The sequence below is a fragment of the Helicoverpa armigera genome, chromosome 5, assembly GCF_030705265.1.
Source record: "Helicoverpa armigera isolate CAAS_96S chromosome 5, ASM3070526v1, whole genome shotgun sequence".
Classification (NCBI taxonomy): domain Eukaryota; kingdom Metazoa; phylum Arthropoda; class Insecta; order Lepidoptera; family Noctuidae; genus Helicoverpa; species Helicoverpa armigera.
The window spans coordinates 3682165-3707901 of record NC_087124.1 but is presented as its reverse complement, the minus strand read 5'-3'; the positions used below and the strand labels follow the sequence as shown (position 1 = coordinate 3707901).

Here is a 25737-nt window from a genome sequence, read left to right as displayed (position 1 = left end):
CAATACTGGGTGCCAGACTTTCTTGCTACTGATTACTTTAAATCACTGTCAAAGATGTTTTAATCCCGAACCACCAATTTGACATATCTGCCGAAACACCGAGGAACTCGTCATACCATAGGTAGATGCTCTCGGACCGACCTAGCCAAGCAAGTGTTATCTATCATCATCATCTCAGCCATAGGACGTCCACTGCTGAACATAGGCCTCCCCCTTTGATCTCCACAGATACCTGTTGGAATTTATAGTGTTATCTATAGCTATACCTAATCAATGGAGCTTTTCTACTGTTACTTAGCGACAAGCTTAACCAGCGATGGCGACAAGCAAGCTTAAAGAACATCGCTAGCAGTCTTACCTCGCTTCATACAACCCCACGTGTAACCCGTGACTTGGTTATTTATCTGTGTTATTTCCAGCAGAACGCATGCATGCCGCCATTTTGACTAAAGCTTGCAGGTTTGTTTGCCAACATTTTTGATGTTTACAGTAGGTACTTATTTGAAGTAAGTAGGTATCTACCGTACCTAGGGTTTTTGGATTATGGCAGGACCTTCATGAATTTGATATTCATATAATAATCAATTCAAATATGTAGGTACCTAGTCAAATATAGTTATTCACGTAGGTACTTTTGTGAGATATGATTTTTTCAAAATATTGTTTCATTTTGTATTTTTATCTGACGTGTTTTTCTTTTAAACATCGTTATGAATTACGTAGTTTTAATTACATTACTACAATTATTGCAATTTATTTTATCGAGAATTCATTAAATTCTTTAATTAAAAATGAATACAATTTATTGTTGAATACTTATCAAAGACGTTGAGTATCGAACGTATTGCAAAGTTTTTGAGTAAATTATAACTAGTTATTGATGTTAAATTGTTTCAAGTTATTGGAATTAATTGCTTTGAAATATTAAAATGTATTTAAATATTCTTTGTAACGTTGAAAACGCATTCAGTCAGCCGGTCAGTGTAGAGGTAAGGCAGACACTTTGGAAGAAAACCAGGCGCTTCCCTACATTATCGTAGCACGTAGCAAAACCAATCTCAGTAAATCCCCACTTTTCACTCAAAAGCCAATATTTTCATAGTTAAACAAAACAGTGTTCTAACCCGATGAATGATGTCAACTTGAATTGTTTATCTACACAAAACTATACCCAGACCTTATGGATTGTGGTAACTTGTGTTTTCAATGAAAATAGGAATTTTCCTGGTGTCAATGCGACAAGACAGGTCTACATTTTGTTTGTATAACCCGTTGAATGTTTCAGCCATTGGTAATTGTACAGTGGTTCCCTCACTGGATGATCGCTTTAAGCTCAAAACAAGACGTCTAAAAGTTAAGTATGTTGCTTATAAAATAAAAACTTTAGACTACTTATTTCTTGCGATATCTACCAAGTCCCGGGGGAATTCCTTATCGTACCGGGACATAGTTACATATACTATGTTACTCAGAGATAGCCTAGCTTTCCGACAGTGAAGTATTTTTTTTACTTAATCGATTCAGTAGTTTCGGAGCCTTTAGGGAATAAAAAAAAAAATCCTTATTAATATATTATTTGAAAAAATGAATTCACTATTCTAGATCCACCAACAATGCCATCGAAACTATTTCTCAAGACATTCAACATGGCGGCCCGACATCGGTTAGATAAGCGCGAGATATGCGGTCTCCATAGTACCGTCAGAGGAACTTTGTTCTGCAGCCGAGTGATGGGGCTACTCCCTGTCTCTGGTCTCACTTGTCCCACTAGCCAGAGGTTAAGGTAAGATGGGATGACGGGTTGGGTTGGGGGGTCGGATGGGTAAGACTTGCCGTCTTTTTAGTGGGCACAAATCCACCCTACTTTCACCAAAAGCTGACAAGGAAGAGAGGTAAGGAGAAGGGGAATGTTTCAGTGCTGCACCTTCACCTTTTTATTAGCGAGCTACTTCCGTGGTTTCATCCGCGTCCCGTGGAAACTATTATCCATACCCAGATAAAATATTGCCTAATGTGTCACTTAGGAATATTGTAATTTCCCAACAGCGAAAGACTTTTTGAGATCGGCTCTTTATAAATCTAGTTTAGATCTAAATTTAGTTTAGATCAATAAATGCTGAAGGGGTAAAATGACATGCCATACATAACATAAAATTCCCAATAAAAACGGTTCACAAAATACCAATCAGTAAATCGGATATGAGCTCCACTTGACGCGTACGGGGTTGTTTCTGTCAAATTGCTCCAACTCTGCGAATATTCAGTGTATGAGAAGATAGGTACCTACATTCGTAGAGAACAAGTACTTCGGCTAACCTATTACTTACGATTGGGATTGTTAGGCGATCTAGATTGCTAGAATACAGATCGGTACTTAGGACATAATTGAACTTGTAAACGTGGGTTGATTGTTAGAGGGTTAGGACTTATGTCCTGAAGAGTTATATAAGCTTTTGTTTTCATAAGAATTGAGTCCTATTATTATGACACGTCTTGAGTGGGTGGGACATCTTGTACCTAATTAGCTATGTCTAGGTACATAATGTATCTACGTAATGTTTAAAGTGGTTTTGCTCAAATAAACAAATAACTCTTAGAACATCGTAGACGCAGCTAATTTAGTATTATAGAGGGATCGAAAAGGATGCATTGTTTGAATATTTTGAGTATTACCAAATAGACAATTTACAAAAATATAATCAGACTAGATTTGAGCCGAATAAGGCCATACCTGCCTCAATACACGTATACTGTAATTATAGCGTAGAACTAGATGTTTCAGAGACTACAGGCGTCATATAGTATTATGTAAAGTTGTTGTGAAAGCTATACGAGCTAACACATTAAGACAACATCTGAGTTTCACTCAAAGATGTACTGTTTTAATAACATTACACTACGCAGTCTCGCGAATCCTACTAATATTATAAACGCGAAAGTTTGTATGTATGGATGTTTGTTACTCTTTCACGAAAAGACTACTGAATGGATTTTAATGAAACTTTACAATAATATAGCTTATACATCAGAATAACACATAGGCTACAATTTGTAAACATATTGTTCGAAATACTAAACCTGCGCAGACGAAGTCGCGGGCACCAGCCAGTTTACTATAACTTAGGCTCGTAGCACATTGCGATACTTACTTGAATGTTAGAATGTGTACCAATGTCGCAAACGTAACTGTATTGTTTTTGGTCTTTTTTGTGCGTTCATCTTTTCTACAAAGGATTATTTTTCTATCTATTTCTGGAAAAATGTAACTAGCGTATTTTTTTATATGTGTAAAATCTTGTTTATTCCGAGATGATTGTAACTATAAAAAAGCTAAAATGTGTCGAATGTCCTTTCCTTACTTTTTTCCACAATAACTTTCCCTTATGATAATGGAATTAAAATAATCCTTAATGCGTCATAAATATTTTGATTAACAAAACTACTTGCAAAATTATTGCCATAAAGCATCGTAATGTGAAAAGCGCCTTAGCAGATTCCCCAGCGACAATTCCAACACCTGTGAGACATTCTAATGACGCTACATGTAATCAAATGAATTAAGAATGGATGAAGTGGGTAGCAGCATACGTAATGACACATGATAATCTCGTTTAGTTGATGCAAATACCTATCGAAGAGCTCTAGATTACTTGCAAACTACAGATTAAAAAGTCAGCCGATTGTGGCTCCGATGGATGGGGTTTTTTTTTAAGGAAATCGTAAATTAAATCTAACTTTAAATAAAGTGAAATAATAAACTAAATTTAAATCACTACGTCGTATTAAACAAAGTCGATTTCTCTGTCCATATGTATGATTAAATCTTAAAAACTTCGCAACGGATTTAGATACGGTTTTTAGGGTTCCGTAGCCAAAATGGCAAAAACGGAACCCTTATAGTTTCGTCATGTCCGTCTGTCCGTCTGTCCGTCTGTCCGTCTGTCACAGCCAATTTACTCGGAAACTATAAGTACTACAGTGATGAAATTTGATGGGAATATGTGTTGTATGAACCGCTACAAAAATATGACACTAAATAGTAAAAAAAAGAATTGGGGGTGGGGCCCCCCATACATGTAACTGAGGGATGAAATTTTTTTTTTCGATGTACATACCCGTGTGGGGTATCAATGGAAAGGTCTTTTAAAATGATATAAAGTTTTCTAAAAAACATTTTTCTTAAAGTGAACGGTTTTTGAGATATCAGCTCTCAAAGTCGTAAAAAGTATGTCCCCCCCCCTCTATTTTTATAACTACGGGGTATAAAATTCTAAAAAAAATAGAGGTGATGCATGCTAATTAACTCTTTCAACGATTTTTGGTTTGATCAAAGTATCTCTTATAGTTTTTGAGATAGGTTGATTTAACTGTAATTTACGGAACCCTTCGTGCACGAGTCCGACTCGCACTTGGCCGGTTTTTATAATAGAAAGTGATTGAAGAGGATGGTTTATACTATAATAAAATCCAGCCTAGTAAAGACATAAAGTGGAGTAATAAACGATTTTTAAATACTTTTTATTCATTTATTTTTGTCGATCTGCTACCGGCCAAATACTTAATCGTTGTTATGTACTACCAATCATTTCCATACCCATTTATGAGCCCGAACAAACTGTCGGCCGACTAAAAGTTTGTAGTGTGCATAGTTACTCTTGGATTATTAGGATTTAAATGTAGTGTTAGAAAGGTTTGTGGTCGCGTTTCGTTACCATTTTGTAGTAAAAGGTTTTCGTGTGGAAACAAATGAATTTAATTTTAGTTTGGTGTGCTTTTAGTCGCTTGCATTAGTAATGTTTCTGTTATTTGAATTTCGTTGCGATTTGTAGTGGAATTAAATCAATTGATTCAGATTTGAGCTTGAATTTCTATTAAAATTTAAAATCGAATATCTACCACAGATTAATTAAGTATATATTATAGAACTTAGGTATATTATTACTAGTTATTGCCCGCAGTTTTAATGAGGTCGCCTACGAACTACATCGCGAATACATCCTTCCGAAATGCTTAAATACAATTTTTCACTTAAAGAAAAGGACACTGGAATAATTTTTCTAACAGAGTTAGCACTTTCACAACTATTTCACAGGTTTCAAACAATTGTTTCAACTTTATAATATTAGTGAAGACGTGTGTATATTCCCTAATTATTATGTTTTCAGGTTCACATTCCGGTCACCATACACGATCCTGTACGTGGCGAGTCTTTTCGGTCAGCTGCTTATGTTTGTCATGACCCTCTGCTGGCTGATGATGAATGGTATCTCCTTAGCTAATATCAGTAAGTTTTTCATGTCATGATGTCTTTCAAAACCAAGTTACTTTACACTGTCTATCCTTCTGATTTTGATACGGTTTTAAGAGGAAGTATATACTAATATACTTTATACCTATGTAATGCCATTGAGCCTACTGATAATATTAAAAGACACCTTCATTAGGATCTAAAAAATAATCTCTTAGGTAGGCATAAAAGATGGAAACAGAAATAATATTTTGATTATTTCAGCAAACGCAGTATTCTACACATCAAGCCTGATTTCATCACTAATACTGCTGCACATCGGTCGCTGCTGGCCCGCGCTGGTGGGCAGCGTGGAGACGCTGGAGCGCGAGCTGCCTCCCTTCCACAGGAACGTGGCCTCCATCAGCAACGTCACCACTATATTCATATTGACTGCTGCTATTGGTACGTATGATCTCGTCACTAATACTGCTGCACATCGGTCGCTGCTGGCCCGCGCTGGTGGGCAGCGTGAGACGCTGGAGCGCGAGCTGCCTCCCTTCCACAGGAACGTGGCCTCCATCAGCAACGTCACCACTATATTCATATTGACTGCTGCTATTGGTACGTATGATCTCGTCACTAATACTGCTGCACATCGGTCGCTGCTGGCCCGCGCTGGTGGGCAGCGTGGAGACGCTGGAGCGCGAGCTGCCTCCCTTCCACAGGAACGTGGCCTCCATCAGCAACGTCACCACTATATTCATATTGACTGCTGCTATTGGTACGTATGATCTCGTCACTAATACTGCTGCACATCGGTCGCTGCTGGCCCGCGCTGGTGGGCAGCGTGGAGACGCTGGAGCGCGAGCTGCCTCCCTTCCACAGGAACGTGGCCTCCATCAGCAACGTCACCACTATATTCATATTGACTGCTGCTATTGGTACGTATGATCTCGTCACTAATACTGCTGCACATCGGTCGCTGCTGGCCCGCGCTGGTGGGCAGCGTGGAGACGCTGGAGCGCGAGCTGCCTCCCTTCCACAGGAACGTGGCCTCCATCAGCAACGTCACCACTATATTCATATTGACTGCTGCTATTGGTACGTATGATCTCGTCACTAATACTGCTGCACATCGGTCGCTGCTGGCCCGCGCTGGTGGGCAGCGTGGAGACGCTGGAGCGCGAGCTGCCTCCCTTCCACAGGAACGTGGCCTCCATCAGCAACGTCACCACTATATTCATATTGACTGCTGCTATTGGTACGTATGATCTCGTCACTAATACTGCTGCACATCGGTCGCTGCTGGCCCGCGCTGGTGGGCAGCGTGGAGCTGGAGCGCGAGCTGCCTCCCTTCCACAGGAACGTGGCCTCCATCAGCAACGTCACCACTATATTCATATTGACTGCTGCTATTGGTACGTATGATCTCGTCACTAATACTGCTGCACATCGGTCGCTGCTGGCCCGCGCTGGTGGGCAGCGTGGAGACGCTGGAGCGCGAGCTGCCTCCCTTCCACAGGAACGTGGCCTCCATCAGCAACGTCACCACTATATTCATATTGACTGCTGCTATTGGTACGTATGATCTCGTCACTAATACTGCTGCACATCGGTCGCTGCTGGCCCGCGCTGGTGGGCAGCGTGGAACGCTGGAGCGCGAGCTGCCTCCCTTCCACAGGAACGTGGCCTCCATCAGCAACGTCACCACTATATTCATATTGACTGCTGCTATTGGTACGTATGATCTCGTCACTAATACTGCTGCACATCGGTCGCTGCTGGCCCGCGCTGGTGGGCAGCGTGGAGACGCTGGAGCGCGAGCTGCCTCCCTTCCACAGGAACGTGGCCTCCATCAGCAACGTCACCACTATATTCATATTGACTGCTGCTATTGGTACGTATGATCTCGTCACTAATACTGCTGCACATCGGTCGCTGCTGGCCCGCGCTGGTGGGCAGCGTGGAGACGCTGGAGCGCGAGCTGCCTCCCTTCCACAGGAACGTGGCCTCCATCAGCAACGTCACCACTATATTCATATTGACTGCTGCTATTGGTACGTATGATCTCGTCACTAATACTGCTGCACATCGGTCGCTGCTGGCCCGCGCTGGTGGGCAGCGTGGAGACGCTGGAGCGCGAGCTGCCTCCCTTCCACAGGAACGTGGCCTCCATCAGCAACGTCACCACTATATTCATATTGACTGCTGCTATTGGTACGTATGATCTCGTCACTAATACTGCTGCACATCGGTCGCTGCTGGCCCGCGCTGGTGGGCAGCGTGGAGACGCTGGGCGCGAGCTGCCTCCCTTCCACAGGAACGTGGCCTCCATCAGCAACGTCACCACTATATTCATATTGACTGCTGCTATTGGTACGTATGATCTCGTCACTAATACTGCTGCACATCGGTCGCTGCTGGCCCGCGCTGGTGGGCAGCGTGGAGACGCTGGAGCGCGAGCTGCCTCCCTTCCACAGGAACGTGGCCTCCATCAGCAACGTCACCACTATATTCATATTGACTGCTGCTATTGGTACGTATTATTATATCAGTCACTTTGTCCTCTCAAACAAGGAAAGGTCTCGTAAATAATCTGAAGTCGTCATCATCATCCTCCTGCCCTTAGTCCAATGTTGTTTCAGCCCAGCATGTCTTCTTCTAGTCTGACAACCAGTCTTTGAAGGGTATTAAGTTCCCAGGATACTGGTTCGAAGAGGTCAGATAGACAGTCGCTCCATGTAAACTCTGATACTCATTTGCATCCAGTTCGACTAGAAGCTAACCCTAACTTTAACCTTTACTATACTTCTCAAAATTCAGTTTATCAAATAAAACAATCTGAAATTCTGTATAACCTTTATGTTTAACGATATTATTTACTGGCTAATTTTATAATAATAGTATCAAACATTAATACATTACCACGAGCAACAGAAAATACGTCGCATAGACTCAGGTGTGCTCTCCACATAAATCAAATTAGATGGATGAGACAGATGAAATATATACTATCAAATATAATAATTTAAGTACGTAAACACGTATTTACTATTAATCCTTCAAGATTTTAGAAATACATCGCAAAGCAATTTAATGGAATTAAGACCTTTTCTTAAATAAGAAAAGTAATATTTTTTTATACATATCTATGTGGTATTTCGAATCAAACGACTATTTTCTTACTTCAGATTTTCGAAAACGATCAAAATTTGCAGACAGAAATTCACCAAGTATTCTACAGCACCAAGCAAAGCTTGGAAATGTAGAAGCAACGTGTGGCTACGCGCTACGAAACGGCGTAGCAGTGTGCTACGAAATCGTAGCGTAGTACACATTCACATTTCTGAACAGGTTACAAGTTCTTGAATGTTGAACGTTCAGATACTAGTTTACTGCAGCCATTGATTGAGTTGAATGTATTAAAGGTCATGCCACACATGCACGCCACGGCATGGTGCAGTTGTTATTAGATAGATGCAAGCTCGCTGTCACCCCGCCATTAGTTTTTTATATTGACGATATAATTTTTTTTATATGACCTACGACTTAAGGGCTTAAATTAAAATGACAAGTTAGTCACTGGGTTGGAGGTACATCGTGCTGTGCCGTTCATGTGTGCCATGACCTTTATAATGTTTTTTTTCTGATTTCAGTGGAACACCTCCTTTCAGTGTTTTATGGATTAAAAGTAGCTTGTGCTTGTGATTCGAACAATGTGGCTGAAAACTACTTTCGATTCAATATGCCTTGGATCTTTGATTATACGCCTTTTACTATATGGAAGGGGGCTCTTAGTGAGGTTAGTATTGTTCTGAGGATTAATTATGTTCATAGTACCTTACCAAAATTGCAGTAATTCTACAATCGCTCTTCATTCAAAATCATTTAAGTGATTTACACCTTTTCTAAAGGCCCTTGGTACTTTTAAAAAATTACTAAATCTGCGGCAGAGATCGTGTGATGTCACTGTTAACGTCCCTTGACACTCCTGAATCTTTGAAGTATCATGGTACAAAAATGGCATGTCACACATTAGCTAGACTATAAGGAGAAGGTTGTGTAAAAGAGTCTCACCTTTTGCCTCTGTTGCAGTTGTTCAATATTCAGTCGACATTTGTGTGGAGCCTGAACGACCTGCTCATCATGGTGATCAGCATCTACCTGACGGAGCATCTGCTCATACATAACGAGCTACTCAAGAAAGCTGCAGAACAGGTAACCATTATTATAATGTTGGAACAAAATTGTTTGAGGAATTTAAAAAGTGTTGTAAGGGAAATAACATTGTTGTAGGTATTATTTTTCTGTATAAATGGTGTAACGTTGTACGTTATATTTTGAATATTTAAAAATACTAGACTTGCTATATCTCGGCCGCGCGCCGCGAGCCGTGCGCCGTTGACGGGTGACGGAAACCGGTTCGGCGAACTATCCCTCCTATGAGGCGACGCGAGCAGAGCCGGCGGTCAATCGCGAGACGGTCACTAGCACGACGCCGCGAGCCGATACAGTCTACTACTACTACTGGTCTATGTACATTTTTAACTCGCGATTTTATTGCAAATAATTTAACCGTTAATAAACTATTGTGCTTTTAAAATAACTTTTAAAGTCAGTGTATACCCCAGATCGGGTGAGTGTTGCAAAATATTGCTTATTATGTGCATCTAGAAAAGTTATACGTGAGTACGTGACGTGTCGTAGGATGACTTGCTAATTTCATTGTGCATTCATTATGTTATATCATGCTACGATCACGCCTTTGTTGCTGTTCTTGTGGAATATTACCTATGGCCTATGTACGTATTTCCATAACGCTTTTAAAAAAAATATCATGTGGTATTTGACCTTACATGACCGGTGCACTTAGACCGTGTCATGAGGGCCACGCCCTACAATTATTTTTCCATATTCTTCTTTTCAAATAATTTCTTATAGTGACTACCTATTTATTAATTTCATTAACTTCATTTAAAATAGTGCTTTGCTTTTTAAATCATGCAAATACTTTCACCCTCATCACTTGCATTCAGATTACATTTTGTTAGCTGTAATTATGATTTGTCACGCTGCCTAGGCTGCCTCATCTCGATGCTATCTAGTGCTTGATCACTGCTTTCCATCTAGTTAGGTAGTGAGTAAGTGGAAATCGGGATGTTGCAGTCGTGGCTGGATATAACCGGACCGTAACTAAGACGGAACATAACGGACATTCCAGGGTTCAAGTACCTGACTACCTCCAGTGCACCTACCGTAGTGCACCTACCCTAAGTGCACCTACCTACGCACCTGTCTACCTACGCGCTTGTCTACCTACGTGCCTGTGTCTACCTACGTGCCTGTGTCTACCTACGTGCCTGTGCCTACCTACGTGCCGCGCCTATCTACGTGTCCTGCATCTACCTGCGCGTCCGGCATCTACTAGCGCGCTGCACACTTACCCCGCCTGACCGCTGCCGAGCTGCCTGACTATACAGGGTAGTAGTGTTCTATAGCGGGCCAGAACTTAACGCGAGCTCGATTATTCTAAACCCACTCCCGGCTCTGCCGATCTTTTGTAGAATATACTAATTTACTAAATTTCTTTTTTATTTTTCTACCTACTAGGGTACCTACCACTAAACCCAAACGTTACAATGGTATCAAAATTACTATTTTTTGTTGTAAAAATAAACCATCTACATCTGAATGAAGGATCAGTAATTTTACAAAAACACATGCTTGGTAATTCTTGGAAAAACTCTATTGGTTAGGTAGGTATACAAATTGATATTGATAAAAAAACGTAAAAAATCATACGTTTATGTTCAAAATTATCCCTTAAACCTACAAAGACTGCATTTAATATCTGCCAATTTTGTTTTCAAACTATAATCTTTTTGCGCATGGCGAGTTGCCAACACAGAAAACTCAGCACCCGGCTGCCTGCGACTTGCATTTGTTAGTTTATTATTTTAGCCGAAATAAAACGTCTCACTAGGTTTAGATTAAGGCTTATCGCTGTAGGCTGTAGGCTTATGGGGAGATTCTACTAAAATTGTGAACGAGTCTCCACAGACTCCTGAGAGACTTCACAGCATCTGTTTGCACGCAAAAGTTGCAATTCCGCGGGCATTTAGAAATTTTTGCACGTAAGTAACTTGTTAACGTTTATTAGAGGGAGTAGACCTGAAGAAATATTTGTATGAGTCACAATGCTGCACATTTGTTGAATCTCGCAAAAATATTGATTGCTCTTGGCCATAGTCCCCAAAAGTGCAGAGTCAAGCTTTACTATAATGGGAATGATAGCTTGTTACGGTTTCAGACACAAAACAGCTGAACCGATTTGAATGGCTTTTGGCGCAGAGAAGTATAGCACCTTTGTGACAGAGATAAGCTACTTTATCCAGAGTCACGTGCAAAATCTAGTTACAAATACAGGTTTGTTTTAGACACAGGTTTCAATTAAACACTACTAGTTGAGTGAAATTGTGTGCGACTACAGACTACAGTCGTTAGTTTCCTTCGCCTAATTTCGCAATGTTTGCGCAATTTGTTTGTAGTCATTTACATTTTCATTGTTTCTACGTTTTAGCGTATTGTATAGGTAGGAGTCATGTTGAGGTGTGAATTCCAATTATTATAGGGCTAAGGAGGTATTAAGTAGGTAGCCGTTCGAGTAACATACTTATGAACATCATTGTTTCTCAATTTTTCTTATTATTTCTAATGTATAATTATACTGTGTGTATATTTTTACTGTTTCATCTTTGACACAATAAAAATCTCAAAATACCTAAGCACTGAAACCTGAAGAATTATATACGTCTTTGTTATTCTGTGATAGCCAACTCACAGCTGCTCGTTATAAGGTTTAATAGAGGTATACATAGGCCTATTTCCCTATGACCATTTTTATGGCATAATTAAATAGGCCGATTTCACAGTATCGACTTTAACAAGCATAGCTATCGCCAAAAACTTAGTAGAATATTCTACACCCTTGCAATATCATTAAGATTATAACCCCAGTTATTATAATGAAGTCATTACTTTCGCTATCCACGACGCGAAGACGAGAGCAATGTCGGCGAAAACGAACAAATTAATTCGTCTACTAACCCTGATTACTTAGGCGATAGTTATCTTAATGTATCTCAAAAGTATCGTCAGGATAGAACAGTCAGTAGCTGAACGCGGCAGTTTTCGTTTGACCTCGAGGGAGTTGAATTTGTGATCAATGGTTATGATTATACTTTTTTTCTTTGAAAGGGAAAGCGTAATTGACGGAGTTATAGTAAAGTACCCATTAGCAAGACTGCCCAAAGGGTTATCTCATGAAAGCAGGTAAGCCACACTTGAATGCGTAAATGTATATGCACATTTTCTTTTTATGCGTAAGTTCAGGAGCGCTTGGTCGAGACACAGATTCATACAAAAACAATTTGTACATTTAAACATGAGTATGGCTCACCCGTTTTTGTTTTAGTTTTCTAGAATTGATTCTTAGACTATTCACCAAACCAAGACACCGCGCTCCAGTAGACGGTGAAAGGGTGATATGACGCCATCTGCCTAATAATAATACATTTAGTTCACAATAAAAAAAATAAACCCAAATACAACTCCATTTTTAGGGTTCCGTAGCCAAAATGGCAAAAACGGAACCCTTATAGTTTCGTCATGTCCGTCTGTCCGTCTGTCCGTCTGTCCGTCTGTCACAGCCGATTTACTCGGAAACTATAAGTACTACAGTGATGAAATTTGATGGGAATATGTGTTGTATGAACCGCTACAAAAATATGACACTAAATAGTAAAAAAAAGAATTGCCCCCCATACATGTAACTGAGGGATGAAATTTTTTTTTTCGATGTACATACCCGTGTGGGGTATCAATGGAAAGGTCTTTTAAAATGATATAAAGTTTTCTAAAAAACATTTTTCTTAAAGTGAACGGTTTTTGAGATATCAGCTCTCAAAGTCGTAAAAAGTATGTCCCCCCCCCTCTATTTTTATAACTACGGGGTATAAAATTCTAAAAAAAATAGAGGTGATGCATGCTAATTAACTCTTTCAACGATTTTTGGTTTGATCAAAGTATCTCTTATAGTTTTTGAGATAGGTTGATTTAACTGTAATTTACGGAACCCTTCGTGCACGAGTCCGACTCGCACTTGGCCGGTTTTTTTTATTTTCAAGACTCAAAATATTTCCTTCTTTAATACATCAGGCCTCTATATTTTCTTTCCTTTCGTCCCACAGGAGCACTTTTCCTGCCTAGAATTCCGCACGCAATACTTGAAGATAGTCCGCTTGGTGAAGCTGATTAATGGTCAGTTCGGCATCTATATACTGACTTCGTTTGGCAGCAACCTGTATTGGATATGTACGCAACTTTTTTATAGCTTGAGGTTAGTTTCCGCCCTTGTTTTCTTAGTTAGTTTTAGTTAAGTCATCATCGTTCCTGCCCTTATCCCAATTCTTTCTGTCTTATCGTCTTCCGCACAATCCATTCATGGTTTCTTTGACAATACTATAAGCTTAGTAAATTATTGACTAAGCTTTCACCTACGTCCCGAGAAAACTTCTTCCCTCACCTATGTAGATTAAAAGTAGCCTATTTGTTATTCTAATATAATAAGCTTACAGCACTTTTCATCAAAATCCATCTAATAGTTTTGGTGAGAAGAACATACATCCAAACGTAGTAGGATCTGATTTTATTTACTCTTTTAAGTGTGAACATAAAATTTTGGAAATAAATAGACTTTTAAATGATTCAAAAACCTGGATTTGTTAAGTGAAATCAAACAAAGTGACTAATTTTATTACCTCTTAACTTGATATCGTAAGACACTGCACCACGCCGTTAATTTTTGTATTTTATGTTTGTCTTTCTACCCACTTCTTGTTTTGTTTTATTTCTTATTGTGTATCTTTATGGTGTCTTGTCGTTTGTCTGAATAAATGTTTTATCTATCTATCTATATCAAAATACTAAATAGCATTACTCAAAACTATCACTACGCATAAACTTAGTAGGCCGTACAATTTAACCCTCTGCTAACTCTCTGATCACAGGCGAGCGGTCAAAGGGTTAGCCGAATTATTTACCTAACCTCCCACTGCCTGCTAATTTGAATGTTGTCTTTTTCAGTCGGACGCAAACGGGACATTTTATTACCTGTACGTTCAAGGATTCTCCGACTAAGTGAGTGTGTATTTTTTGATTGCTAATGTATGAAAATAAATTAAATTGCATTAGATTCTATGTTATACGGTTAAATACACAATAATTTACTTTTAAGGCGGTCAATTTGGTTTGTTTATTTTTTTTTTGATAATTATAATGGTGACTTACTTAATACTTCTTAGTTCCATATGTCATATTTTATGGCTATATTTCGTAACTTTATGTGGCTAGCTCTTCGAAGATAAAAAAACAAATGAATTGTCTACATTTCAGAGTGCCTCCTGCCAATGAATACGAGAACCCCCTTTGTCCGTGGATGTTAGGGGAAAAAGGGTATGTCAAGTGACTCTTCACCTTTCTAAGTGAATTTAGCAATGATTAAGTTCAGTATTATCATATATTTTTACTGTCTTGAATAGTAAACATTTAGGCTGCGTATAACGTGTTCTCCTCTTATGAACCTAATAAATTCCATGAAAGCACTCTATTATTCCAAATTGAAATCTTGAGATGTTAATTAGATTATTAAACAACACTGTTACAGACAATACCTTCAGTAAATTGAGACAAATGTGTTACCATCCTTGTAAAACGACATGTTGAACATCCACTCAAAAATGATCCTTATGTAGCCGAAATTAAGGTTTGATTTCGCTTGTTTTGCAGAGCTCTGAATGGCGTAGAACACTCGATATATTTCACATATTCGTTCTCGTTTCTGTTGCTGAGAACTCTGCTCGTATTGTTGCTGGCTGCCAGGATACATTCCAATTCTGTTGCCCCCCTTTATGTGCTGTACGGAATTCCCAGTTCCCGGTTTCATATTGAGGTGAGTACTCCGCTTAGAGTATGTGAATTGGGGAATTTTGGATAACGTGTCTCGTAGGTTGAACGGTTTTAGGCTATAAGCACACCGGTCGTACCTAAGCGTGGTCGTATAGTAAGAGCATTGATACAAAGCTATGCGTATGAGACTTGTAGTGTTGCACAGATGAATCGTCGCGTAGATAGTGGTATTTGTTTATGATAATGGGAATTAAAAAAAAAAAAACATTTACTATAAGTAGTCTAGTGATTCGAAATCTGCTATGGTCAGAAGGACCGTTCATTCTTATTTTATCCTAAAGTGTGCTCGCTGTCTTTTGAGATACTTTTATAGTAGAATTGTCGAAACGAGTCAAGGCAATTTGAATTTTTATAAAAAAAACGTTCTTTAAAGTTTGACAAAAAAAAAAAAAACACAAAACATCGTTTGGTCGGTGGTGGTTCTTTAAGAATGTGTTTGAAACTATAGGAAGTAGTTACTTTGACTAAATTTATATTAAAACTTTTAGCAACTGACCCAGATTAACCAGTATATCTTTCGTGTACTTTCCTGTGTACACGATAATGTTTTGAAACATTGCGGCCTTGGCAGTGACATGCGCAAATATTATTGCAGGTGGAGCGATTTATTGCACAAATAAACAACTTGAAAGTCGCCATGAGTGGGTTGGACTTCTTTTATGTGACAAGGACTATGATTTTAACTGTAAGTTATCATCATCATCATCATCTCAGCCATAGGACGTCCCCTGCTGAACATAGCCCCCCCCCCCTTAGGTCTCCACAGATACATTTACACAAAAAATATACATATATCGGTAGGTATGTATTTATTGATACTATACCGAGTGGAACTTTATGACACCCCGCACACTGTAAACTGTTAGTCGGCCGATAGTTTAGTTAAATCGTGCTCATAAATGTACCTATATACATACTAGCTTCCGCTCGCGGCTTCACCCGCGTGGTGTGTTGATAAAAAGTAGCCTATATGTCAATCCAGGGTATCACCTTCATCTATCTACAAACCAAATTTCAACCAAATCGGTTTAGCCGTTTTTGCGTAAAAGAATAACAAACATACATGCTCACAAACTTTCATATTTATAATATTAGTAGGAAGTAGGATAGGATTAGTAGAATTATCATCAGATCAAACCGACTAATTTGATTGGATACACGATTGCCTTCAAAATAAGCCGTCAATCAATTATCGCAATGTGCGTGGGCTCTAGTCATAAGCAGCTAGATACTAATACGAAGCTATAACAGAAATAGTCCATTACTATGTGTTGAAAATAACAGTAATGGCTGAGTGCTATGTGTAGACATTTTAATTGAAATTAATAGTTTTTCTTTCAGCTCCTGGGAACTATCGTGACATATGAACTGGTGTTGCTACAGTTCAACAGATAAACAACAGAAGATTTTGAAAACACTCTTTATTAAGTACTCTTAATTGGGTCTTTGTGATTTGCACCACCTTTGTATATGCTATGCTGTATCGAAGTAAATAAAACATTAAAATAAGCTTTAAATAAACCACACCAAAATAAAAACTAAACTCCTCATTCAAGACTTCCCACTTCACCACTTCGGCTTAACCCTTACCGTAACATCATTAAAGTAACGAGTGTTGCAGTTTTTCGCTCGACGCGTACTTTAACCCTGCAGTGCTCTGGCCCACTATTATTCACGTCGGTCTAACTAATGAACTGGATACCTGTGGCGCCACTCGCAGCTCAAATACTTTAATGAGGTAGCTAATGTGAGAGAAATATGCTTGAGGATTTTTAAAGCTGGGTTTAGCATTGCAAGGGTTGGTCAGTTTAGCTGGCATTTGGAATATGCTGTTCTGCGCATATACATTCGTTGTCATAGCCGAAAAACGTAGAGTGTTGGACAAAGGCCTCCTCCAAGCCGAAGGGATTTGCCTATAGGTACTATAATATACTAGGGCAAGCGTGCTTGTGAGCTCAGTGCTGGATTATTTTAGCTGCGCAGATACTATCATGAAAAAAATAATAAAAAAGTTTGAAGAAGTTATTTTAGGCACAACAATCGTATCAACGCGTTTATATTAATAACGCCCCCGTATATCTCTTAACAACGTTGGAAAAAGCCCAAATGTGAAAAGTATCGCGATAAGTACCCGAAACTCGATCTTCCAAAATACGTCTCAAATAACTTATTTCCACCCAAAATTCCGAGAACGAGTTAATTCAAGTTCTTAATATAAAATGTGTTCGTAATACCTAATTTTGACAACAATTCCCATAAAAATGTAAATAAATATGTATAAAAATAAAATCATCTTGTGAATGCTCATTCTAAGAGACACACACTGCAAACATTTAGTCGGCCGATAGTTTGTTCAGGCTCATAAATCATTATGAAGATGAATGGTAGAGCGCACATGCCGAAACGGCGTCTTGATTGTATAGTCCCGAGGCAAGTCATGTGGTGGGTCAGCGCTGAAAACCAGCGCTGTTGTCTCGTGCGTGCGTGTGCGAGACACAGCATTATGCTGAGCGCTGCCCCTTTTCACGCATAAGTGACGCAGCTGCAGCGCTTTTCTTTTTTGTTTCACTGTTTGTTTTGTCCATTGTTTTAATTGTTTGTATTTGTGTGTGTTTGTTTTCTGCGTCATTTGTGTGTTAAAATAAATGGTTTTTCTTTCTTTCTTCTTTCTTTCTTTCACATAACAATGACCAGGTATTGAGGTAGCCAGTACCAGACCAATAATCATCCAATAACCAGACCAATAATCAGTCAATAATCATTTTGGCAGTCCTCGGGGCAACTGTCTGCCGACTGTTTAGTCTCCGGAGTGAGGGTAATCTAAATCGGCTTATCGTACACGACAGATTTCTTTGGCGTAAATTAAAAATGTTTTTGTGGTAACACCGCGCAGCTTGTTACGTTGTATGACAAGAGCCCGGATTATGTGATGTGTGGTTAAGAAATTCTACTTTATATTTTGTTAAGTATTAGGTAAGGAGTATGTAATGAGATTGTTTGGCAGCATTTTAGTACTTTGGTATTTTATATAGACCATTTTAAAACCAATTTGGTAGTCACTACAGGCCTATTTCATAGTCTATCTCAATTTTGGGTACAGGTGTTTCATCTCGCGAAAGCGGGTGAACTATATTTGTATTTGTATTATAAAGGACTGCACATTGTCTTTGTAAGCATAAGCTCAGGCGCACTCGGTAATGGCTGAGTCTTACACAAGTATGGCTCACGCGATCTCGTGAAATAAAACATCTATACCAGTTGATCAAGTTTGTGGAGGAATGGTATGCAAGTTTAATGGAAAATACATTGGTTAGAAAACTCATACTTAAACTTATAATGATACCATGTAAAGTTATATCCATCGGAAAACAACGTCTTCGCGTAATATTTCCACAACATAATATTTTACAAGAATAAGCAAGAAACTAGTTGAAAAATCGAAGCTCCGCCATTACGCGATCCGGCGATGCATGGATAACGAGTTTTAAAATTATTTAAGGTTCTCACCAAAACGACATTAAAACGTGAATTTTACGATATTTAGAAATCACTTTTTATGAGATTAGGATACCTAATTTAAAAAGTAAATTATTTACAAACAGCTTATCTAATAAAAAATAATATATTTTTTGTCTGTTTATTTGTACCCTAAAGGCTACGAAACCACTGAACTGATTTGCAAAGTTCTTTCACTGTTGGGAAGCTACATTATCCCTGAGTACCATTGAATATATTTTTAGCCCGGTACGGGAAGAAGTTCCCCCGGGATGCTGGTAAATCCGCGGTAAAACAGCCATTAGCAAATAAAATATATAGAGAAAAATCCTGAAACACGTAATATTATTAGCTTCTTTTTATCCTAGGACATAAAACAAAAACATCAAGTGGCCATTTTATCCAATACGAGCTCACTATATCGCTAATGCTTACGATCAACTGTAATGATAGTAATGTTGGCTAACATCCAAATTCATGTCTCGGCTTTTTTATTTCTACAAGATATATAATTCTGACACTACATAAAGATATATGTATGTGGGTTCTGTAGATGTATACCTTACTCATTGAGTAACTCAATTGCATTAGTCGTGCGTACCCATTTTAAAATCATGCTCATTTTATAATGTATAAAACTAGCTGTTTCCCGCACTTCCATCCGTAAAAGAACCTTATGTATATTATGTAGTAGTATATATTTATCAGGTACAAAACAATATGTATATCATTATTTTTTCATACGTCAAGCGGTTCAGTAGTTTTATCGTTAAAGTACGACAGACGAACAGAGTGAGTTATTTTCGTTGTATATTTATGTACAATATTAGCAAGGATTATCAATACAGCAGGTTCAAAACCAAAGAAATCAAAGCTGATTATTACACCTTTAACTATCTTTACAAAATGACAGCAGTGACCACAATTTAACGTAGCTACCAAGACACAGCTTTTCCCTTCATACAAAGGAACTCTAAAAGAAAAGTTGTAGCAACTTTTACCCTGACCATGTTTGTAGGAGACAGGATGTTGACCAACTTGAGGCTTTTACACGGCCTTCCGAAGGGCACTCGATCAAGGGTCACAGTCGGTCAAGGACGGGGTAGGGTGTTACAGATTCTGATCAAATATTGGAATTATGGTATACTGAAGTAAGTTTCTTGTCTTAGGCTCAAGTTCAACAAGAATATAAATGTCAGTTTTCTCAACTATTTAGGTACTATGAATTTTCACGTTCAATTTACATTCAGTTGCTCTGAGTAAAACAGACGTTTAAGTTGTCGGTGAAAATGAAACTAACTACTATAAACAATAGGTACTGTAAATAATACCAAAAACATGTTTTGCCTATGTTATTTTTTATATTACTATCGTAAATCTGAATATCCCCGAGCTGTATCTTTAATTACGCTAGATCCGTTTAGCAGAAAGTTTAATAAGGTGCAAAATGTTGAGGTAAGCCGCCCGTAATTGGACATTAATGCGATGTAAGAAAATGTATATTCTTAGAAAAAACGACATAAAAATTACAAGCTTATTTTCTTATTTTTATATATCTACAGGCTACAGGTGCTCTATTGCAAAGAAGATTATTTACCGACTCATTGCTCTAGAAGGACATTCGTCATAACCATCATCCATCATCATCCTCCGAGCCTTTTCCCAACTGTGTTGGGGTCGGCTTCCAGTCTAACCGGATTCAGCTGAGTACCAGTGCTTTACAAGAAGCGACTGCCTATCTGACCCCCTCAACCCAGTTACCCGGGCAACCCGATACCCCTTTTTTAGACTGGTTCGTCACAACCATGGTTTTTAAATATTGGGTTATTTTAAGCTTTTTTTTTCCTACTGCGAAGGAAGGCAGCTATTCTAGCTATGTACTTCTTGAATAAATTTTGCCAAGACGAAGTGCATGGAATTTTATGATGAAATCACTTTCCATTTCGCTGAAGTTATTTCAGGTTTCAGGTAAACGCTTATAATAGGGGATTGAGAAGATACGGGCCTAAATAACGATCGGTACTGTTTAACTTCGTGAATATTTTATTTGCATTTTCTGATAGGTTTAATAAATCAGTTCAGTTATGAAGAAAACGCAAATGACATTTTATTTCATTTTTTTTACATTTTATTGACATTTTTGTCTTATGAAAAGGAATTTATTTGAAAAAAAAAGCGTTTTATGTAAAAAATGCTATTTGCAAATTACTGAGATGACGCATGCCGTGACTAGATTGTGTAATAGGTTGGGCTGTTACATGACCTGCATCACATAGGCTGACTGGTCTCTATGGCTTTCATTATAGTTTCTGCTAGTCTAAAAAAAAACAACGAATAAGATGTATTTCTGATCGTATTCTATGGGGATTGAATGTTGATATTCTTCTTCTTTTGTGTCGATGACATGTCATATATTGAGACTACACTATGTCAGCCCAATATGCCGCCACAGCGAGAGCACAGCCGGATGCGCTCATGAGGTCCTGCCGCGAGCAAGTCAGAGAATGTTGATATTAGCACTATATTTTATCTAACTACAGATAAAAAAAATCGAAACGTTTAAAATTCGGGTCCGTATGTTTCCAGGGAAACATTTGCATAATGTAACGATTGCAAATTTCTGGAACAGCCATTGGAATAATATCAACGTTACCATTTCAATATTCTGGATTGAGTTCGCTTATCTCATTTTAAAGGACAATGATTCTTGTGAATCGTCTTATTAAATTTATTGGAGACTGGTGTTGGCTGAGTGATATTAAAAAGGAGAAAATTCTTGCCTTTTTTGTGAAATACGCCTTTTTGTTACAAAGACTTTCGAGTCCTTAGATTTAATGTTGTTTAAAGTGGTGGATGATGTGAGGGAAATCTCTTTTCACTACAATTTGTCTGTCTGTCATATGTAGCAAATAGATAATGTAAGAACCTCACAAGCTCAAACCAGAACCTGTGACAGTACCATGTATTCGCGAGAGACATGTATTGTAAGTATCCGATCTTGCTAATCCGATTTTTAATTAATGTAGTAGGTATAGTTCTTATTAATTTTATAGAGAAAATATAAGTCTTTTTTATCTTGGTGAAAGTAAGCTATAGGTAAAAAAGCTGTATTCAGACTACAAAATTTTAAAAAGATTTTATATAATTTGCTTTTAAATTCAATTGGAATGTAATTAGAAAGCACCTGTACGTCACTAATTAATATAGAGGTATCGTTAGCACGTCCCGGTACAAACTTTGTTGTGACTTCGAGGACCTTCGAGTCTCGAGTCGTGACTAAGTATTCCAACTGATAATTACGATGTTAAGTAATTTAGCTCATCTTACATGTCATCGACCTCTTATTTGTGATCTAAATATTGGATTTCTTTCGTTTTAACTAAAAGGTATGTTAGATGTAGGTATAGATTCTTGAAATCATCCTTATCGGCCAAGCCTTTTTCATAATTACCTACATGCAGTGGGGGAACCAGTGTTTTGCATGGAACTAGGGTCTATCTGACCTCTACAGCCAAGTTTCTTTCAATTAGTCGTGAGTTAGACTAAGAAAATTATTTTACAAACACTTGTAACTTGCACTTTGCCCTTAAATGTCTAATTTAAGGCTTTACCTAATGCAGCAAATATAACACTGTACTACTCAAGTAATCGAAGCCGAAAATCGATCTCAGTGGCGTGCACTTGGAGAGGCCTATATCCAGCAGTGGACTGCGATAGGCTGATGATGATGATGATGACTCAAGTAACAAAACCTCTTCCTTTCTCCATTAACATTAAAATGGTTAAAAATTAACACAAAATACCTTCACCTACTGCAATGTAACATTTACAAGAAGAAAAACTGCCAAAAGCATTTTCGCGTTAGGCATAATTTTAATAAAACAAAACGTTTTTGTTCTCCTCTTAAATAACGGCGAAAGAATTCTTGTATAACACAGGAATGTTATAACAGAACGTTTCGCTAAAACAAGTGAAGTAAGATAAAAATATAAAATTCTTCGGCTTTCTCCGGGTGGAGAGGTGTGCTGAACAATACTGATATTTTTGTACTAGAATTATTTCGTGAAGTATACGAATCCACATCTTTCCGAAATTGGTGTTACAGATCTTAGAAACATCAACCTTAAATCTTAATTTGTAATCTAGACACCAGACTATTTCTGATACGGAATATTGCTACGTTTCACGTATTGGAATGAGAAATAATATATTGATTGAAAAATCGCATTATTGTAACAATGCCCATGCATTTGGTGATTAGAATTAATAGATTGCCAACATTAGTAGAACAAAATAGATTGCTAATATTAAAGACAAACATTAGTAGAAGCAAGATTTAGTATCAAAGAAAACTTCAGTTATTAGTTCCAAGCAAGAGATTGGTTAAAGATTAGCATTTTTAAGTAGTAGCAATTACAAATTACAGTGGGTTTAAAACTTCCTTGAATTTAAGCTGCCTCCATACTGTTGCATTCCCCCAAGAAATAAAAGATTAAGTAAAGCTAAATATATTTCTAACTATCTGATCCCGCGAACTTCGTATCGTTCAAACCTTCCCTGGACAAACATTTTAAAACCAAAATCAGCTCAATCGGCCCAGCCGTTCTCGAGTTTTAATCAGACTAACGAACAACAATTCATTTTTATTTATATAGATTTTATTCGACTTTATCAAAATAAACGGTTGTAAGTACCTATTGATATAATAAAAAGGAAACGACTTTCACTCTTGTGAAGCTAGCTAGACTATTCCTTAGTAACATAGGCCGTATTTAGTCCGGGTACTGGATAACGTACACACCTTGAAACGAAACCTCGGGGATACAGCTAGTAATTCATAAATCTGATTCAAAACAATTCATAAGCTTATTTCTATTTAAGTACTGAGCAAAATAGGCGCTAAGTATACATACTTTGTAATAAGAATCAATTTCCGACCCCATATACTGAGTGTACACTAAGCTTAACAAATGCGGTTTAAAGTGCATCGAATTAATTGAACAAATAATGTTGATTGGACCACTTTGTACTCGGGTTTAAATCGCTATTTATTTTCAAACTACTGCGGATTTTAAATTGCTATTGTGAACGCCATTAGGTCGATAGCTAGAAACTGAAGTTAGTGGAAGAAATGCTTTGTTAGAACACGCTTTTAGCAGGCTTTTGTTTAGATTGACCTGTATTTTTCAGAAGTGCGTCCAGCCTGTTTCACTTGAACGCATACAAATGTTTCTTCTACACTTTAACAAAGGATTTTATAGAACGAACAGATGGTAAAAAACTTCGTGCGACCATTTCTTAAATGTCCGCGAAATTGCAACTTTTGTGTGCGAATACATGCCAGCAGTGGTACGCATATTTATTTTCTTACAGACAGTTGTTTCAGACATTTGTTCGCGAGCAATCATGGTGGCATCTTGTTACCTAATGAAAGGGTATGATTATATGGTAGATAAGATCTAAAAAGCGTCGTGTTTCGTCGTAGGCCTTGGATGGTAGGTAAGGTCTGAGTTAAATGTTGCAATTTCATATAGATAATTGTAACTATTGATAGACAACCTTGATACTATCAAAAACGGATTACAACACTTTTTTGGCTTTAATTTTTAAACCAAAATCACACACATTAGCTAAGTCCTAAAAATATAACAGTCATGTAAAACAATTTAGTTAAGTACCGTTTTCATAACAGCTGAATGTAAATTTTATTGTTCATATATTTTGTGGCGCGTTCCGTTTTACGCGACTAAGATGAGCTATTACGGATACGGTATACCACTTTATGAAGCTGTTATTTTAAAAGATATAAAGGAACGTTATTTTAAGATTGTAGATAGTAGGTACTTTACCATGGGTTTTTGGGTGTTAGAATCGAGCTTAGTTTTGTAAAACATAAATAATGCTTAAAAATTAAATAAATAAAGATATTTAAAAATATTAAATACATAGGTATTTTCTTAGGATGCGAGACACCAAGCTATGCCGATTCATATAATCCACATAGCGATTTTGGCTCTATAGAATCCAACCCAACGACAGTCGCGTTTGTGCCTATTAAGACCAAGGGGCACTAAAAAACACAAACGGTGGGTTGCACCATTTAACTATAACGATAAACGAACCATTTTCAGTTGTCAAATCGCCTATTTTATCCCAGGACGGCAATGTCACGGCTGGTTATGGTTCGGTTATCGTTATAGTTAAATGATGCAACTCATTCTATAGCTAAATAAACGTAATATCAAGATAACGTAAGTGTAATCCAAGGCCGATTGCGGCTGTTCTCATTTAAGGAGATTAGCCAGCTGCGCAAGATATACTATAGTGCACAAGCATTTGCGCATACACTCACTATTCCTTCGCTCTCATGGCCCGATGGGACGGCAACCCGACACGACCGGAGAGAGCTCAGGCGCAGGACCGACATTTACGTGCTCTCTGATGCACGGGTGTAACAATCACCTACTTCCAGACTATGGGCTGCTTTGTGAAAGTTTCTAAAACCTACAAAGCGATTTCGGCCGGACCCGGGAATCGAACCCGAGACCTCGTTCAAAGCAGTCGCGCTTGCGACCACTAGACCAACGAGGCATTCAACGTAAGTGTAGTCTATAAATAATAAGAAGATTACTCCTACTTTATGAATACCTGGTACTTGCAAGTAATGGCAGCAAAATAAATCTAGTTGATGAGACCACCTGTTGTTGCTGGCTGTACCTGTGTTTTGTTTCAGCTGCCTATTGTGGTGGAAATTCATCTAGTTACAGTAGTTTTTTAGTCTCAGTTTTTATGAGGAGTTTTGTTTGTTAATCTGGTTAGGTTTTCTCCTACCACTTTAAAAAAAGATGCATAGCTAAATAAGATATGTAATTTCTCCTTTGACAATTTGGGTCTAACTCTCCTTTGACAATTTGGACTTTTGGGACAATTTTTGAAAAAAAAATCTGACACATTTCTTAATGAAAATCGTGCTCGGTGAATAGATT

At 38.1% G+C, this 25737-nt stretch overlaps 1 protein-coding gene across 1 annotated transcript; it reads left to right on the top strand.

Moving 5' to 3' along the window:
- Positions 1-1613: 1613 nt before the first annotated feature.
- Positions 1614-16651, top strand: LOC110384678 (gustatory receptor 5a for trehalose). Its single transcript, XM_064034904.1, has 11 exons — positions 1614-1783; positions 5166-5284; positions 5513-5692; positions 8887-9032; positions 9326-9448; positions 13480-13628; positions 14375-14428; positions 14684-14743; positions 15077-15239; positions 15852-15941; positions 16598-16651. The coding sequence occupies exons 1-11, from the start codon at positions 1614-1616 to the stop codon at positions 16649-16651; spliced, it is 1308 nt and encodes a 435-aa protein (XP_063890974.1).
- The last annotated feature ends 9086 nt before the right edge of the window (positions 16652-25737 follow it).

What these genes read in the sequence shown, in the direction of transcription:
- LOC110384678 (XM_064034904.1), top strand. Translation starts at nt 1,614, where the DNA reads ATGCCATCGAAACTATTTCTCAAGACATTCAACATGGCGGCCCGACAT. An exon ending in TGGATGTTAGGGGAAAAAGG is followed by an intron (nt 14,744 to 15,076) that starts GTATGTCAAGTG and finishes CTTGTTTTGCAG; the next exon opens with AGCTCTGAATGGCGTAGAAC. An exon ending in CAAGGACTATGATTTTAACT is followed by an intron (nt 15,942 to 16,597) that starts GTAAGTTATCAT and finishes TTTTTCTTTCAG; the next exon opens with CTCCTGGGAACTATCGTGAC.